This window comes from Lynx rufus, unplaced genomic scaffold (genome assembly GCF_022079265.1).
Source record: "Lynx rufus isolate CCGP_SWC_20201006 ecotype Redwood Valley unplaced genomic scaffold, mLynRuf1.p SCAF_3, whole genome shotgun sequence".
NCBI classification, from domain to species: Eukaryota; Metazoa; Chordata; class Mammalia; order Carnivora; family Felidae; genus Lynx; species Lynx rufus.
The window spans coordinates 79,215,415-79,232,386 of NW_025814845.1; the positions used below are offsets into that span (position 1 = coordinate 79,215,415).

The 16,972-nt window shown below is 33.8% G+C and overlaps 1 protein-coding gene across 5 annotated transcripts in view; it reads left to right on the plus strand.

Annotated features, from left to right (window-relative positions):
* RAP1GDS1 (Rap1 GTPase-GDP dissociation stimulator 1) overlaps positions 1–16,972 on the plus strand; it is a 173,066-nt gene that overhangs the window by 64,800 nt on the left and 91,294 nt on the right. For 3 of the 5 annotated variants that reach the window (XM_047090391.1, XM_047090390.1, XM_047090392.1), the window contains exons 3-4: positions 389–511; positions 10,008–10,133. In XM_047090391.1, the coding sequence (XP_046946347.1) occupies positions 389–511; positions 10,008–10,133 (249 nt within the window). Of the gene's footprint in view, positions 1–388; positions 574–10,007; positions 10,134–16,972 lie in introns of those variants that run through there. The other 2 variants (XM_047090394.1, XM_047090393.1) reach the window with 2 other exon arrangements.

The window sequence follows — 16,972 nt, forward strand, 5'->3', positions numbered from 1 at the left end:
TATATAGATAAAGATATGCTGTTAAGAATTCAGAAGGGAAGTAGAAAAAAGGCCTTGCTAGTCCAAATAGACCAGGTTGGAGCTAACATTGAAAAGCAGATTTGGTATGCCAGTGGTGTATATTCAGAAAGGATTCCTTTATAATATGACTTTAGGTAGACAAAACATTGTATTATAAAGTATTTTGTGCAAACAAAAACTTAAAATAAAAGCAGCTTTTTGAACTGAAAATTATAAGTATACTTCTTTTGTATAAATATATATACACTTGAACATATACTGAAGTAATTTCTATTATGGACGGTGAAAATTCTTGGAAGACTTCATTGTAGATAATGTCAGTATTAGTGTTGAAGATTTTCCTTAAAGCTCTTTGTATCTCTTTCAGATATGGAAACAAGTGAAAAAATCCAAGGAAGTGGAATACTTCAGCTGTTTGCAAGTCTTTTGATTCCACAGTCTTCCTGCACAGCCAAAGTAGCTAACATCATAGCAGAAGTAGCCAAAAATGGTGAGGTTTTCCTCAAGAACTTTTCTGCTGGGAACATCTTCAGTTTTACACCTCACTTGTCAGTATGTTTTATTAATTTATGTTTTAATTTTGTAGATTAGACATTGTCCATTTCTTTCTATTTCTCTTTTCTTTGACTGTTTTTCCCATATAATTGTTTAAAATGACTATAGTTATAGTCATTCTATTCATACATTTCCCATTTACTATTCTGTTCCTTCAGGGTAGAATTAAAGGGAAGTACTGCTAGTCCCTGCAGTACCTGTGTCATTTATTACTTTGGTAATAGGATTCTTGAGCTTGCCACTGAGTCATTCATCTTTTTTTTTTTTTTTTTTTTTTTTTAATGTTTATTTATTTTTGAGACAGAGACAGAGCATGAACAGGGGAGGGTCAGAGAGAGGGAAACACAGAATCTGAAGCAGGCTCTAGGCTCCGAGCTGTCAGCACAGAGCCGGACGCAGGACTCGAACTCATGGACTGTGAGATCATGACCTGAGCTGAAGTCGGATGCTTAACCGACTGAGCCACCCAGGCACCCCTGAGTCATTGATCTTAATTGTCACAGGAGAGCTTACCTTTTTCAGTGTATTATATGTTAGTGTGTATTATACCCAGATAAACTTCCTTTTTTTTTTTTTTTTTTTTTTTTTTTTTTTATTAAATAGTCTAAGCCTATCCTACCAGTATTGGCACTTGGCTCTTAACTGCAACAGTGCAGTTGGAATGTATGTTCTGTTTTCTGCACTCACCTATGTAGGACATCTTTCTTTCTTTCTTTTTTAGTATTTGTTTATTTTTTATAGTGCAGGCAGGGAAGGGGATGAGAGAAAGGGGAACAGAGGATCTGAAGTGGACTCTGTGCTGACAACAGGGAGCCCAGTGCAGGGCTGGAACTCATGAACCATGAGATCATGACTTGAACAGAAGCTGGTCACTCAACCAATTGAGCCACTCAGGCACCCCAGGACACATCTATTTCTTAAGTTTCCACATAAGAATTCTATGAAAAAACAACAATGACAGCAAGACTTAGATTATATGATATCTAATCCATCCTATTAGATGTGGTTTATGTCCAGTGAGAGATTCTTTGGAAGAATTGTATTTTAGCAGAAATATTTGCACGTGATTTTAATTCAGTTTGAGAAAAACATGACTTCTTTTTAAATTTTTTTTTTAGAGGCCCCTGGGTGGCTCAGTCGGTTAAGCGTCCAACTCCGGCTCAGGTCACGATCTCACTGTCCATCAGTTCGAGCCCCGCGTCGGGATCTGTGCTGACTGCTCAGAGCCTGGAGCCTGTTTCAGATTCTGTGTCTCCCCCTCTCTCTGACCCTCCCCCGTTCATGCTCTGTCTCTCTCTGTCTCAAAAATAAATAAACGTTAAAAAAAATTAAAAATAAATAAAGAAATAAATATGTATTTTTTTTAATGTTTATTTACTTCTGAGAGAGAACGAGGGAGACAGAGTGCAAGCAGGGGAGGGGCAGAGAGAAGGGGGAGACACAGAATCCGAAGCAGGCTCCAGGCTCCTAGAAGTCAGCACAGAGCCTGACGCAGGGCTTGAACCCACGAACCATGAGATCATGACCTGAGCCAAAGTCAAACGCTTAACTGACTGAGCCACCCAGACACCTCAGAACACTGACTTCTTAAAGCTGTTTTTAAGTATAAGGGCTTTAGTTAATGTCATGTCTTTACTGTGCCTGGATTTTCAAAATTTGATATTATTTTTAGGCCTTTTATTTTAGTAATTTGCATATATTATACTTTTAAGAAGTTTTAAAAATTCTGGCTTCATTTACATAATCAGTAGAGCAGGTGGCATGTAAAGTACTGGTATGTGTTGTTTGGGGCCCAGTGAAACAACTTGTTCATGTGTGTTACCAAAAAAATTGCCATGAAATTTTTTCATTTGTTTAGGAGTTCTCAAAATGTCTTTCAAATTCCAATGAGGTTCTGTATTGGTAAATCATTTTTTGGCCGTTAGCTGAAAACTGGCCACCTATTGTTTTATGTCATGTCTCAGCTACTGTACATATATAATCACTATGCTGTGCTTTGTAGTTGAGCTGGTCATAAATGTTCAGATTCCTAGTGGTTTGGGAGTATTTAGTGTACTTCAAACAGGTTTGAAGTGCTCTGAATAGATTGCCTTGGGGCATCAAAGAACTCCAGAAGCAGATCTAGTTTGAGAATGGAACCCTTCCAGATGTTGTTTGTTAACCTAGACCAACCACTATGTGAATCTTCTTAGATGGAATACAGCTTGATTTCTTTTTTAACTGAAAAAAAAATTTTTTTTATGTTTATTTTTGAGACAGTGTGAGAGGGGGAGGGACAGAGAGAGATGGAGACACAGAATCTGAAGCAGGCTCCAGGGTCTGAGCTTTCAGCACAGACCCTGACATGGGGCTCGAACTCACGAGCTGTGAGATCATGACCTGAGCTGAAGTCAGATGCTTGATCAGCTGAGCCACCTAGCCACCCCAATACAGCTTGATTCTTAAGATCACATGGTTTATTTTTAACTTAATGAGAATTACAGTATAGATTTCCAGAAATCAGTTATTTTCTCAAAGCCTTTTCTCTTTTTTTCTTCTCAAATCTTTATTTAAATTCTAGTTAGTTGACGTATAGTGCATATTGGTTTCCAGAGTAGAATTCAGTGATTCATCACTTACAACATCCAGTGCTCATCATAACAAGTCCCCTCCTTAATACCCATCACCCATCTAGCCCATCCCACACCCACCTTCCTCCATCAACCCTCAGTTTGTTTTCTATCTTTAAGAGTCTCTTGGTTTGTTTCCCGCTCTCGTTCCCTCCCCCTGCCCCTTTATGTGTTCATCTCTTCTGTTTCTTAAATTTCACATATGTGTGAAATCACATGGTACTTACCTTTTTCTGGCTTACTTCACTTAGCATAATACACTCCAGCTCCATCCACAAAAGCCTTTTCTCTTAAGAATGAGTTTCCATACTAATTTTAGCATAGATTCAGAAATTTTGGATAGTAAATTTTTGTGGATTGCCATTCCTCTGTGATCTTACTTAATATCAGTCATTATAATATTTTGTCACAGTTTCATGATAACTCTGCTGCTATAGGTTGCTTCTAGTAATACTTTAGTAGATGACAGCTATGTTCTAAAGACATAATAGAATTTGTAGCATTTATACTTTTTTTTTTTTTTAAATTTTTTTTTTTTTCAACGTTTATTTATTTTTGGGACAGAGAGAGACAGAGCATGAACGGGGGAGGGGCAGAGAGAGAGGGAGACACAGAATTGGAAACAGGCTCCAGGCTCTGAGCCATCAGCCCAGAGCCCGATGCGGGGCTCGAACTCACGGACCGCGAGATCGTGACCTGGCTGAAGTCGGACGCTTAACCGACTGCGCCACCCAGGCGCCCCTTTAGCATTTATACTTTTAATCAGAGGCTTGTTAAGGGCATATCACTTACCTCTACTGGTTAAAATAAGTGGGATACATTTAAATAGTTATTTTTTGCTTAATCACCACATTGTTTTTGTAAGTGACTGGCTGAGAAAGTAAGTTAGAATCTTTTTTAAAAATAAATAATATCTTCAGAAATGCAACATGACCCACAGAGTACATTAATCGGGCTTATATTTCTTCTTTTTAGAAACTTGGTGGTGAAAACAAGATTTTGTGAACCAGAGTTAAAAAGAGATTGGAAGGTGATTTTTTCATCTCCACTCTGCTGTGCATTTTATGTAACTACAGAGGAGAAATATTAGCATATACTTCATAGATTCAGATTAACCTTAAAATATAATTATGTTTAAATTTGTGCATACAAAATCTCCCAAAAATTAGCATACTAATGTTGAAATTCGAGAGGATTAGCAAGAAGTTTCATGTGCAAGTTTAATGTGGGAGCATAGCCATGATCATAAATTACAGTAAAGGATTTTGATACCTTTAAATAAAATATTCCCCTATGCGATACACTTAAGACTGATTTGAGGCAAAAAAAAAATAAGCAAGATAGGAGGTGTCTATGAATGTTTCCTCCTTTTCAGAATTGTATTGTCAAGATATAATAATAATTTCCTAAGACTAGGTGCCATTAATATGCCTACATTGTGCCAGGAGTTATGTACATTATTTCAAATTCTAATAACAACCCCATATGAGATAGGACTTTGCACATGACATAACAGGCTAAATATCTTGCCTATCTTTACACAGCTAGTAGGTAGTAAAGCTGAGATTCAGACACTTATGTGGGGCACCGTGGTAGCTCAGTCGGTTAAACATCCAACTCTGGATTTCAGCTCAGGTTATGATCCCAGGGTCATGGGATTAAGCTTCACATTGGGCTCTGTGCTGACCATGGAGCCTGCTTAAGATTTTCTCTCTCCCTCTGCCCCTCTCCCCCACATGTATGTGCTCTCTCTTTAAAATAAAAAAATTTTAAAACTATATGTGATAGTCTTTGGAATTTATGCTTCACCTTGTTTTATTCTTCTTTACTTCTCTTCAGTAAATGAGATATTATGATAGCAGTGGAAGAGGTACTAGTGATTTTAATGCAGGGATAGCAGTGTATGACCTGAAAGATTAAGCTGATAACTGAAGTTAAAGGGTATAAAAAAACAGACAAAAGGTCAACCACTTGGCTTCTGTTCTTTTAGTCCTCTAAAACACTCCTTCCCTGTCTTGGACCATCAGCATCAGAATCACCAGGAACTTATTAGGATGCAGATTCTTTGATCCTCTCCTTCAGACCTATTGAAACAGGGACTCTAGGATCCACCCATTTGGTTTAACAAGTCCCCCAGTGATTCTCATACCTCTATAGCTTGAGAACTAAATCGCAGTCTAACGTAATAAGGAATCAGTAGTTTGGATCAACATTATGCTTTTTCCCCCATCTGTACTTTATCAGATTATAAAAGTCATTATCAAACTTTTCCACTTGAATGCTCCCAACCACAAAAGAATAAAAGTGTACGCCTAGGATGGACTAGAGAGGGCACTGCCAGAAACATGGAAGTCTCGTGTTTTCTCTTGTAAATTTGTTTTAATTTTGCCCTCTACTCTATAACAAGTATATGTCTATTTTAGTATTAAATATATGTATGCTCTAGAAAAGTTGTTGGATAAAATTAATACCCACCACCAAAAATAACGCACCAGGTTGTCAGGTAGCTTTAAGTATTCTTGATATTGTAGTTTTGGAAGTTTAACCTCTGTCATTTTGTAAGAATTAGTAGCAATTTTTTAACAAAAGGCAATACAAAGTATAAATGAAAAATGTGACAACAACCTGCATATAAAAGTCACAGCTTTTTATATATTTATTCCTCATAGTTTTCCTTGTCCTTCTGAAGAAAACTGTAAAAAGCTAAGAGTTAATAATTGCTATGAGGTTTTTAGAGAAAATTCAAACTGAATATACTTATTGTCTAGTGTAACAAACATTAAGGCAGACTCTAGCACTCTGTTTTTATTTGGCTTAAAGAGTTTAGTTTTAATAAAATAGATTTGGTTCTGTCTGGCAGCTGAAAGTGGCTTTTAATATTTGATAAATAGATATGTAAAAAGCAGGTTTTATAAAAAGAAATTTTTTATTTTATAGTTTTATCACAGTACTGTACTTTGTGATGATGCTAAATGATATGTAATTCAAGTAGGTTTGGGAAAGTAAAAGCAAAAAAGAAAGGAAGACTGGATTTAGAAAGAAATAGAGATATTCTATCAAGCATTTGAGTGTTTTGCTACAAAGGAAAAAACTACTCTTAAGAAATCAACTTTATGTTAATAAATTTGGGTTGGTATTGAGATAGAACAATGCCTATTCCTTAAAGCTCTATATTGAATTTCTGCATTGAAGTCCACACATTATGCAAAAAGCAAAATGAATTTTATCTTGCATAGACACACATATATGCGTACAAATACTTAATGGTTTCTTTTTTTTTTTAATTTTTTAAATGTTTATAATTTTCGAGAGAGAGAGAGAGAGAGAGAGAGAGAGAGAGAGCAACCAAGGGAGGAGCAGAGAGAGAGGGAGACGCAGAATCTGAAGTGGCTCCAGGCTCTGAGCTGTCAGCAAAGACCCAGATGTGGGACCTGAACCCACAGATCCTGAGATCATGACCTGAGCTGAAGTCAGACACTTCACTGACTGAGCCACCCAGGCACCCCAATGGTTTCTGCCTTTTATTACATAATGGCTTCCACAGACTTTGGTTTTTCCACTCACTGTCATTCTGAATGTATCTTAGTTTCAGCTTTCCCCTGATAGTCCTTCCCTCACTCCCCTGGAGTAAAAATTGTCAAGAGAGGATCTGATTTTTCTTCTTCTTTTTTTTTTTTTTTTTTTAATTCATCACTATTATCCTGTTTAGTAGATGTTTTTTTCTTAAGTGGGCTCCATATCCAATATGGGACTTGAACTCACGACCCTGAGATCAAGAGTCGGGTGCTATACCACCTGAGCCACCCAGGTGCCCCATTTAGAAGATTTTTTGAACTAGAATATCTGATAGGCCAGCTTGTATATAGTCTGGACTGGAGTCAGAGTCCATCCAGCTATGATCAGGTAACAGGCACAAGCAGTGTGAACTAGGGATGTGTCTAGTGGGAACCCCTTTGAACAGGGATGACTGTCACAGCCATTCATTCAATTATATATATAATATTATACATAACATATAATTATGTTACATATATAATATCTTAATTATGTTATATATATAATATTTTAAACACATTCCTTATTAAGTCCTGGTATATTTTTACATATATCCATCTAAAGTATGTAACTGCATTATATAATGCAATATATATATAACTATTATATACTATTTTTCATATATAACACTATATTATATATTATACTATATTATATATTATATAATAACATATATATTAATTATATAATACCTTACACATATTCCTTATTAATTCCTGGTATTTTTACATATATCCATCTAAAGTATGTAACTACATTATATATATATATAATATTATATATATAATATATAATGCGCATATATATGCATATTATATGTAACTATATATATAACTATTATATACTATATTTCATATATAACACTATATTATGTATTATACTACTATATTATATATTATATATAACATAATTATATATATTAATTATATAAGATCTTAAACATATTCCTTATTGATTCCTGGTATTTTTACACATATCCTTCTAAAGTATGTAACTTCATGTCTTTAAAACTAGCTAAGGAGGGCTGCACTCCTCAGTTAAAAAACAAATTGGCTGAAAAGCAGGTTTTAGAAGGGAATTTACTCTTTTCAGGGACTGGCAGTATTGCCTTTATATTGAAAGCTAAGGAATGTACTAGTTTTATTTTATTTTTAATGTGCTTTAAAAATTTTTTTTTTACATTTATTTATTTTTTGAGAGACATAGAGAGACAGAGCACAAGTTGGGGAGGGGCAGAGAGAGAGAAGGAGACACAGAATCTGAAGCAGGCTCCAGGCTCCAAGGTGTCAGCACAGAGCCTGACGCGGGGCTCGAACTCACAAACTGTGAGATCGTGACCTGAGCCAAAGTCGGACACCCAACCGACTGAGCCACCCAGGCGCCCCTTTAATGTGCTTTTTAAAAAAATTGAAACCTAATTGACCTATAACATGGTGAGTGTTTAAGGTGTTCTTTATATGCTTTTCTATTTAAAAAAAAAAAAATGTTCAGAACAGCTTTAGTTTTATTTGAATCTGCAATTTTCCTGTAATTACTTATTCTCTATCATTTCAAGAATAACTGAAGCTGTTGATTGTACCATCAGAATTTTGAAAGATATGTTGGTATCATATAGACAATTAGGGTATCAAAGCAAAAATAGTAGCTCATAAATGTTGCCATTGTGTGAAGCATAGCAACAAACAAACCAGTACAATCTAACAACAGATTCCATTTATGACATAAGAGTGCAAATCAGACTGTTCCTAAATTTCTTATTTTAGTAGTTATTAAAATGATCTCACTGTTGGAAACTAGTTATAGGAAAAGGTAGAAGAGATAATGAATATGTGTATTTAATTTGATTAATTTGAGTTGGTGACGTGCTATTTTAAGATTTGAAATATATAAAGATCCTGAAGTGTGACCATTAACTTAAGAGGTAGACAAGTAGACTGATGTGTCATCTTCCATAGAAGATGGTCATTGAATTCTTGGAAGTACATATAGCATGATTTGTTTTCCCAATAGGGAAAACTGTTAGGGAGTTAAAAAAAAAAAAATTAACAGTAAATTTAAAAGTTAGCTTTAGAAGTAACAAATCTTCTTAATCTTGGAAGTTCAAATTACAGAGAGCTTTCAATAATACAGTAGTAAGTAAGAGATATAATAGAAATGCAATACTTTGTTTAAGTAGAGAGGAATACCTCTGTGACTCATAGCTATCTTAGCAGGAAAAGTTGTGTCAGAGGTAACAGCTCACATAACAGCCCTATATGATGTGCTCTAGGAATTTGAAAATGAAGAGAAAGAGAAGGAGGGTTGCTTATGATGGTGTTTGTGGAGCAAGCTAAGGAGTGGGCCCCCTTGAAAGTAATACTGAAAAGATAGTGATTTATTTATGTAGTAGGATGGGTTATAGGTAGAGGAATTAGATGTATGTTGACTAACTTCATTGACCAGTACATCCTTACAGCAAATCATGATGTCCAAAATAATGGTTCTCAATACTATTTGGAGAACTTTTATTAATTAGATGTCATTATTATCCTTTAATTATGTAGTAGTCTATCATGAGACACCATAAAACTTATGTCTAATCATCATGACTGTGATGCTGTTATTGGGAGACAATAAATTTGAGAATGGTTTACTATAGAGCTAATGAAAAATGAGTTGGAAGCATAAGAAAACTTAGCATTTGGTACTTAAGACCTATGAATGTGTGTGCATAACAGCAGATATTAATGATCCATACAAATAAAGAGTAGGAATGAAGATAAGGAATAGATGATTCCACTAGATCTTAGCAATTGAAAAGGAACTATTATTTTTAATGAGACACTTGAACCTTTGAAAAAAATCATATTTTGTCTTTTTTAGAGACCATATAGTGAAAATTCGCACAATTTGATAACTTAGTTTATAACTGTAGTACGTTAATTATCGGGTTCATGGAAGGAGCATTGCCAATGTTTCCATCATCACACATTGCTTCCCAAGCACATTTGTAATTATAAGAAGATAGTGATCAATTAGGTATAATGAAAGTTAATTAAAAGTCTTTTTGGTTGTGGCAGAGACTGTCAATAAAAATAAGAGCCCACTCATTTTGTGTACTTATTCTATGAAGTATTTAGTAGGGTTATAATGGTGCTTTTGAACACAATGTACTCTTCAAATGGTAAGCCATCTTAAACATTTTAATCGTAGGTATTTATTAAGGGACGTGATTTATGTAAATTGTGAATTTTTAAATTTTTAATTACATATGTCTCTTATTTTCAGAATTTATGCGTATTCCATGTGTGGATGCTGGATTGATTTCACCACTGGTGCAGCTGCTAAATAGCAAAGACCAGGAAGTGCTACTTCAAACGGGCAGGGCTCTAGGAAACATATGTTACGATAGCCGTAAGTGTTGAAATATCAATGATACACTTAAAAACTTTTGTTTAAGAATTATGGTTTTCAGACTGATTCCACTTTTAGTGTTAGCACTGTCTTTTCTAGGCTAAGACACTAACATGAGCCAGATGATTTAGCTCTGCTTGCTTAGCAGAACCAGTGGAAATTTGAGCCATAGGATTCTTAACTAAGAAGTTAAGGAAGTGAATTCTTTTTCTCTGCTATCACAAATAATACTTTCAGAGGAAAGTAAGTCAATTTCTGAGAAATTGGGGTTTTTGAAGCGTTTTAGAACAAATGTATATTGTCTTTTCAGTTAGGTTTTATTGCAGTTATATCTCTGAATGAGAATGCTTATGAACACAGTTTTTTAAAGTATTTAAGTCTGTCCAAATAAATTTTTAATTACTTGTAATTCAATAAAACCATTAATAAAAACCATTGTCTTCTCAAAAGCTAGACTGGCCTACTGCATCTGCATTGACTCCATTCCTATTTGTCATAATGTCATTATCATCCTCACCGCTTTCTGTAATACACTACTGTGCCAGGTAAAGACAAAGCAAGAACTTGGGTTTGGATATATTGCAAAAATTTTACATTTTCTACTTCTCCTCTCCACAAATATGTAAACAGAATACAGAAAAATCTTGAGTATATTCAGTTAAATTTGCCTTATCCTGGATTTTCCTTAGATTTATATTTTCTGAGCCAGAAACACATATTTTAACATTTACCTTTAAAGTCTCCTAGGAATTTAGTTCTATTTATATAACTAAGATAACTTTTACTGTTTATTTTCCCCAGTGATTTCATGCACAAAAGACATAACCCTTTCATCATAGGCGATGCCTCACAAAGTGACTTGGACATGTAAGCCAGATAGAAAATAAGGTCATAAACATATTTATTTATGATAAAAGAAAGTAGAAAAAAGACTGAAACTGTAACTTTCAGTTTTAATTTCTTTGTAGCATTGGTGGTAAGGCTAGCCTAACTTATTCTCCTTTCCTTACTTTTTCTGGAACATAATATATTATGTGTGAGGATGTGGATGTCTTAATATGAATTTTAACTTACAGTTTCCAGTCCCCAATACTGATTATAAATTTATCTATCTGTTCCTTCCTTCCAGTGTCTTTTATCCTAGGGTATTAGCTTTATTTATAAAATTCTAGTGCTTTATGTTTGTAACTTTGCCTTTTTATATTTAGGATTTTTATTAAACATCATAGCTTACAGTATTAGCTTTGAGTATTGAGAGAACCATTTAGATATATTTTATATCATTAATGTTAAGAATAAAAGTTAAAAAGATCTCTACAGAGTAATAGTCAAAGATTGATGGCATGTGTTTGGTGACCATTGATCATTACTATGTTTATTCTTATGCTTCTGTGTTATATTACTAGAATTTAGGGCTGCCACAAGTATTCTTTAACCCTTGCTCTGTTTAGTTATTCTTAAATTATGCATTATTCAAATATAGGAATTCTCTATTTTAAGTACTTTTGTCCTGGAGTTTCCCTTAGTTTTGGCACAATAGAAGAAACACTCATAGTGATCTCTTATCTCATACTGCTATTATTTTTATGGGCACACAGTAATTTTATTTCCTGTGTACTCTAAAGAACCATGAAGTTAGGGTAGTAAATGTGTAGTTAATAAGATTATCATTCTGATGAAAGTAAAGTCCATTTGCTCTGTTCTTATGAGGTATAAAGTCTGTGGGTGTGCTTTAGGCTATGAAGTTAATTTTTTTTGTTTCATTTACTTATAAATATTTATAACCACTTCATTTTCATTTAATTCAATGTAAATTATAGTTAAATGGAAAATTAAGCATAGCAAATATAGGCTGTTTTTTATACTTGTAAACCTTGTTTAAGGAAAGTGAAGTTAATAGTCTTAAAAATGTATAAATATAAAGAGTGATTTATTACTGTAAATTGTCTGATAAAATGTATTCATTGTGCCATGCTATTTTATGCATATAATTTCTATAAGCCTGTATGCTTTATTATCCTTTTATTTGAAATTAAATCTCTGTGAACATCTCAGTGATTTTGTCAGAATAATTGTAAGAAAAGTACAGCACTTTTATTTGAATTACGAAAATGATATTTTAGTCTGTAAATATAATGCTGTGTGCTTGATTTGTGAATTTATTTGAAATGCATTTCTCATTATATATTTTGACAATTAGGAGTTTGAAAGAACCCAGGAATTAGATTTCTTTTTTAAAAAGTAGTAACTTCTCTTTTAATTAATTAACCTTCTTCCCTGTCAAGAATGTAATGCTTCATTATTGAGGTACCTGGGTGGCTCAGTCGTCTAAGCATCTGTCCTCCGCTCAGGTCACGATCTCATGGCTCATGGGTTTGATCCCCACGTCAGGCTCTATGCTGACCACTCAGAGCCTGGAGCCTGCTTTGGATTTTGTGTCTCCCTTTCTCTTTGCCCCTCCCCTGCTCACACTGTCTTTCTCAAAAATAAATTAAAAAAAAAAAAAAAAAAAAAGAATATAATGCTTCATTCTTAAAAAGAAAATAGAAAACTACACATGACAGCTTTATAAATACAGGGAATCTTTTTCTTATAAATAATACATGTTTTAAAATTCACATTGGTGTTTTATCAAACTTACCTGTCAGACTAAGCAGTTTACTTACATTTTATAAATGCACTCCAAGTGGCTAATTTTTTTATTAAAAAATTTTTTTAATGTTTATTTTTGAGAGAGACAGAGTGGGAGCTCAAGTGGGAGAGGAGCAGAGAGAGAGAGGGAGACACAGAATCTGAAGCAGGTTCCAGGCTCTGATTCAGGCTGTGAGCTGTCAGCACAGAGCCTGACATGGGGCTCAAACCCACAAAACATGAGATGACTGAGCCACCCAGGCACTCCTAAGTGGATAATATTTTAATGCAGGTTCATTCAGAATGTTACTAGGCTTACAACAGATAATAAAGCCAATATATGCAAAAAGCACCAGAAGGAATTCACTATAAGAGATAAAAATTTGAGAAAATTTGTGTATATTTTATGGATTTTTATTTTAACCCTTAAAAGGTAATGCAGTTGCTAGGATATTTCAGTTAACATAGTTTATTTGAAAGGAGGAGAACTCCAACTGTAAAAGGAATTACACTTGCCATAAAATCCATGGAAATCTTTTGAAAAAAGTAGGTCAGATTTCAGTTTTACTGGCTTTGACATTTTAGGAACTCTTCCGAATGGAAGGAAACTCTTACATAACATAGGTAGCAGGCTGACAGAACTGCTAAATAGGACGGAGTGAGGCTTTGTTGCTGATCAACTTTTTGAATCCCAGTCTTTCTCTTGCATATAGAGATGAAAGAATCACTGGATAAGATTTTTCATTTAAGATGCCTGGTCTTTTTTCTGATCTTCCAAAGAGCCTCCAAAGATACTTCAGTTATGGATTTTTCTTTCCAAGTATCCAAACAGACTTCTGATATAAGCAACATTTTAAAGCTGTCTTGCCTTGAACTTTGCCAAAAAACCCTTTTTATGAGACATTTGAGATGCTTTAAATCAAAGATTAGGGGGGCGCCTGGGTGGCTCAGTCGGTTAAGCGGCCGACTTCGGCTCGGGTCATGATCTCGCAGTCCATGAGTCCAAGCCCCACGTCGGGCTCTGTGCTGACAGCTCAGAGCCTGGAGCCTGTTTCAGATTCTGTGTCTCCCTCTCTCTGACCCTCCCCCGTTCATGCTCTGTCTCTCTCTGTCTCAAAAATAAATAAACATTAAAAAAAATTAAAAAAAAATATTAGGGAAAATTTGTATTTCAATTTAGAAAGGAATTAGCAAAATTGTGATGGGATATGTTGGGTAATGTGATTTTAAATAAAGAGAAGTAGCATTACATTTCAGAATTGCATGCCTTCAGCCTATTTCATTTACATTTCTCTCAAAGGAGATATTAAAAAGAATGAGTTCTTTTTTTTCTCATTTGTCTATCTCTGTAGTATTCCCTTCTTTCAATGACTAGTTTTGTTTATATAGCTGTACACATTTTAAATTGTTGATATAGTTAAATAGCCTTATGGTAGTGAAGAGCTGCTTTTTAAATTTCCACACTGTATTTATAATTTGTAAGGATAAATTGGTGATTGGAGACTGAGTTTTCTCTGTTTGAAGATGTTACTGCTTGAGGTCAGGAAATAATTGATATTAGCTGTATTTGTCCAAGGTTATTTAGTAGAAGCTGGAAGAAAATGATTAGACAAATATTTGTGCCTTTCTATATACCAGAGAAAGAATAATGTACAATTCAAGTTAATACATATTAAAATTAAATGTGCATCTTTATAGAAAATTAATGATTGTTATATAATTGATACTATTATTGGAAAGGTACACACTTAAGAAACATATAATATGCCATCTTACATGATATGAAGAAAATTGGATTTGTGCTCACTGAAGAATAAATAAATATTCAAAATGAGATGATGATCAGGCTTGCCATAGCCAGTATTTATGAAGTGAAATAAATATTGTTTATTTCATTGACTTCAAGTATAAATGGAAAGGATACCAAATATATGCCTGGACCTATTTATATATTAATGATTATAACTTTGCTACACTATTTTTATGTAAAAAAAGAATTCATCATTCTGATTGCAAATGCTAAAATATAATTTGCATTAATTCTATAGTATTTTGTAATGTAAGTTGGTTAGATAAGTATGTGTTATAATATAGACACGCTTTGAAATTGCCTAAGTAAGCAAAGTGTATTTGCAAATTTATGTCTGGCATTTAAAATAAATGCTTATTTCAGTGGTATAAATTAGGTTAAGTATTTAATCATGTATTAGAGAGTTTTGCAGGTTCATATATTTACCCTGCTTTGTGTCAGTAGTCAGTTTTAGAATAAAATAGAATTATTATCCAATAAGTAAAAACCAGATTCTTTTATCAGTTAATCTGTTGTATAAGAATGGGTTTATCACCAAAGTGTATTATGTATAGGAGAATAAAAAACTACATGCAACTGCAATTTTTAGAGATAGTAATTATGGCTATTATCACATGAAAATACTTTATTACACAGATATGCTGAATATATTGGAAAAAAATGTTTTGTAACACGATTATAAACTGAAAATTTTCACGCCATTAAAGATGTCTGTCTCTAATATGATAGAGAAAATAAAATGCACAAAGGAACACAACTTGTTGACAGTTAAAAGTACACACTAAATTTATGTGGGTTTTGGTCAGAATAAAAAGAAATATATGATAGGAGTTGTAATTGGAGCCATTTTTAGAAATTAAGCAAATAGTGCATTGCTTATATAAAATATAGTTCATTTTAAAATAAAAGTAATTATAAATAAGTGAGATTTTACTATGCCCCTGGAAGGCAAATATTGCAGATGTTAAGATTTCCAATTCTGCCATTTACTAAGTTGTCATTTAATCTTCCTGAATTTTAATATCCTCATTGGTAAAGTGGACTTGTGTGAATTAAGTTAGGTTTATATTTAGATGTATAATATAAATTTTGAGCTGCTGTGCAAAGGAAATATGTAGCATATATGCATGATCCTTTGTCTTAGTTTGGGCCACTATAACAAAATATCATAGACTGGGTGGCTTAACCAACAAACATTTGTTTCTCACAGTTCTGGAAGCTGAGGAATCCAAGATCAAGAAGCCAGTAGTTTTTGCCCATAGCAAACTGTATGCATACATGGCAGAGAGAGAAGCAAGAGAGGAAGCAAGCTCTCCTGTCTGTTATAAAGGCACAAATCCCATTATGAGAGTTCTACCTCTATAACCTAATTATTTCCTACTACCATCACATCAGGGATGTGAATTTTGGAGGGACACAAACATTCAGTCCATACATTATTATTTCTAAAAGTGTGCTGTGACATAATGTAATACATATACTAATATACATAAGATATCTAAAATAAAGATACAAGGACCAGAAGCCATTTAAAGAGAGGCAAAGATAAATCATTTAAGAATCAGGGATAATATACTTACCATAATAAGCACTAATTTAATTTGAGCTTGGCAGCCAGGGTGAAAAAAAAAAGTTGTTATGCTAAGTAATTTTTATTTTATGCTAAGGAGAAATAGTCTAGTTCTTTGGTAAAAAAAAAAACAAAACTGTTGAGACAAATGCTAGAAGAGATTTATCACTGGGATATCAGCTCCCTAGATGAATCTGTACACATCCCTCTTAAAATATGCAGAGGATATTGGCTGTCATTGGAGACAGCATCTTCAATAATGGCTGTATAAAAATTGCCCAGATAGTCTCCATATGATTGTTTCTTATACCAAATCTTCAACAGAATCCAAGAAATAATACTGAATACTTTGTTTTACTTGGACATCATAGCCCAGATATATTGTTTTTTAGTGAACTGAAAGCATACAACTTAAAAATTTGACATTTTGACTTGAATGTATTTTCTAGTTTATTTTCAGCCAAAATACAGTTCTACTTTGTTTGTACTCATTGTACATGCTCAATTTCTATGTTGTATAATGTATCCACATTTCTGTTTTCTGAGACCAAAAAAAAAAGTTTATCTTTTATTTTTAAGCCTGTTATCAATTTGATAAAAATCTGATTTGCATGAAAGTGAATATTTAAAAATACCACATATTGAGGGTGGCTGTATGAATCTATATATGTGATAAAATTGCTTGGAACTATACATGTCCATACACATACACAAGTGCCTATGAAACCTGATGAAATCTGAACAAGGTCTGTGGGTTTTACCAGCGGCAGTTTCCTGGTTGGGGTATATTGTATTAAAGTTGTGTAAATGTGACCCTTCGAGTGAGCT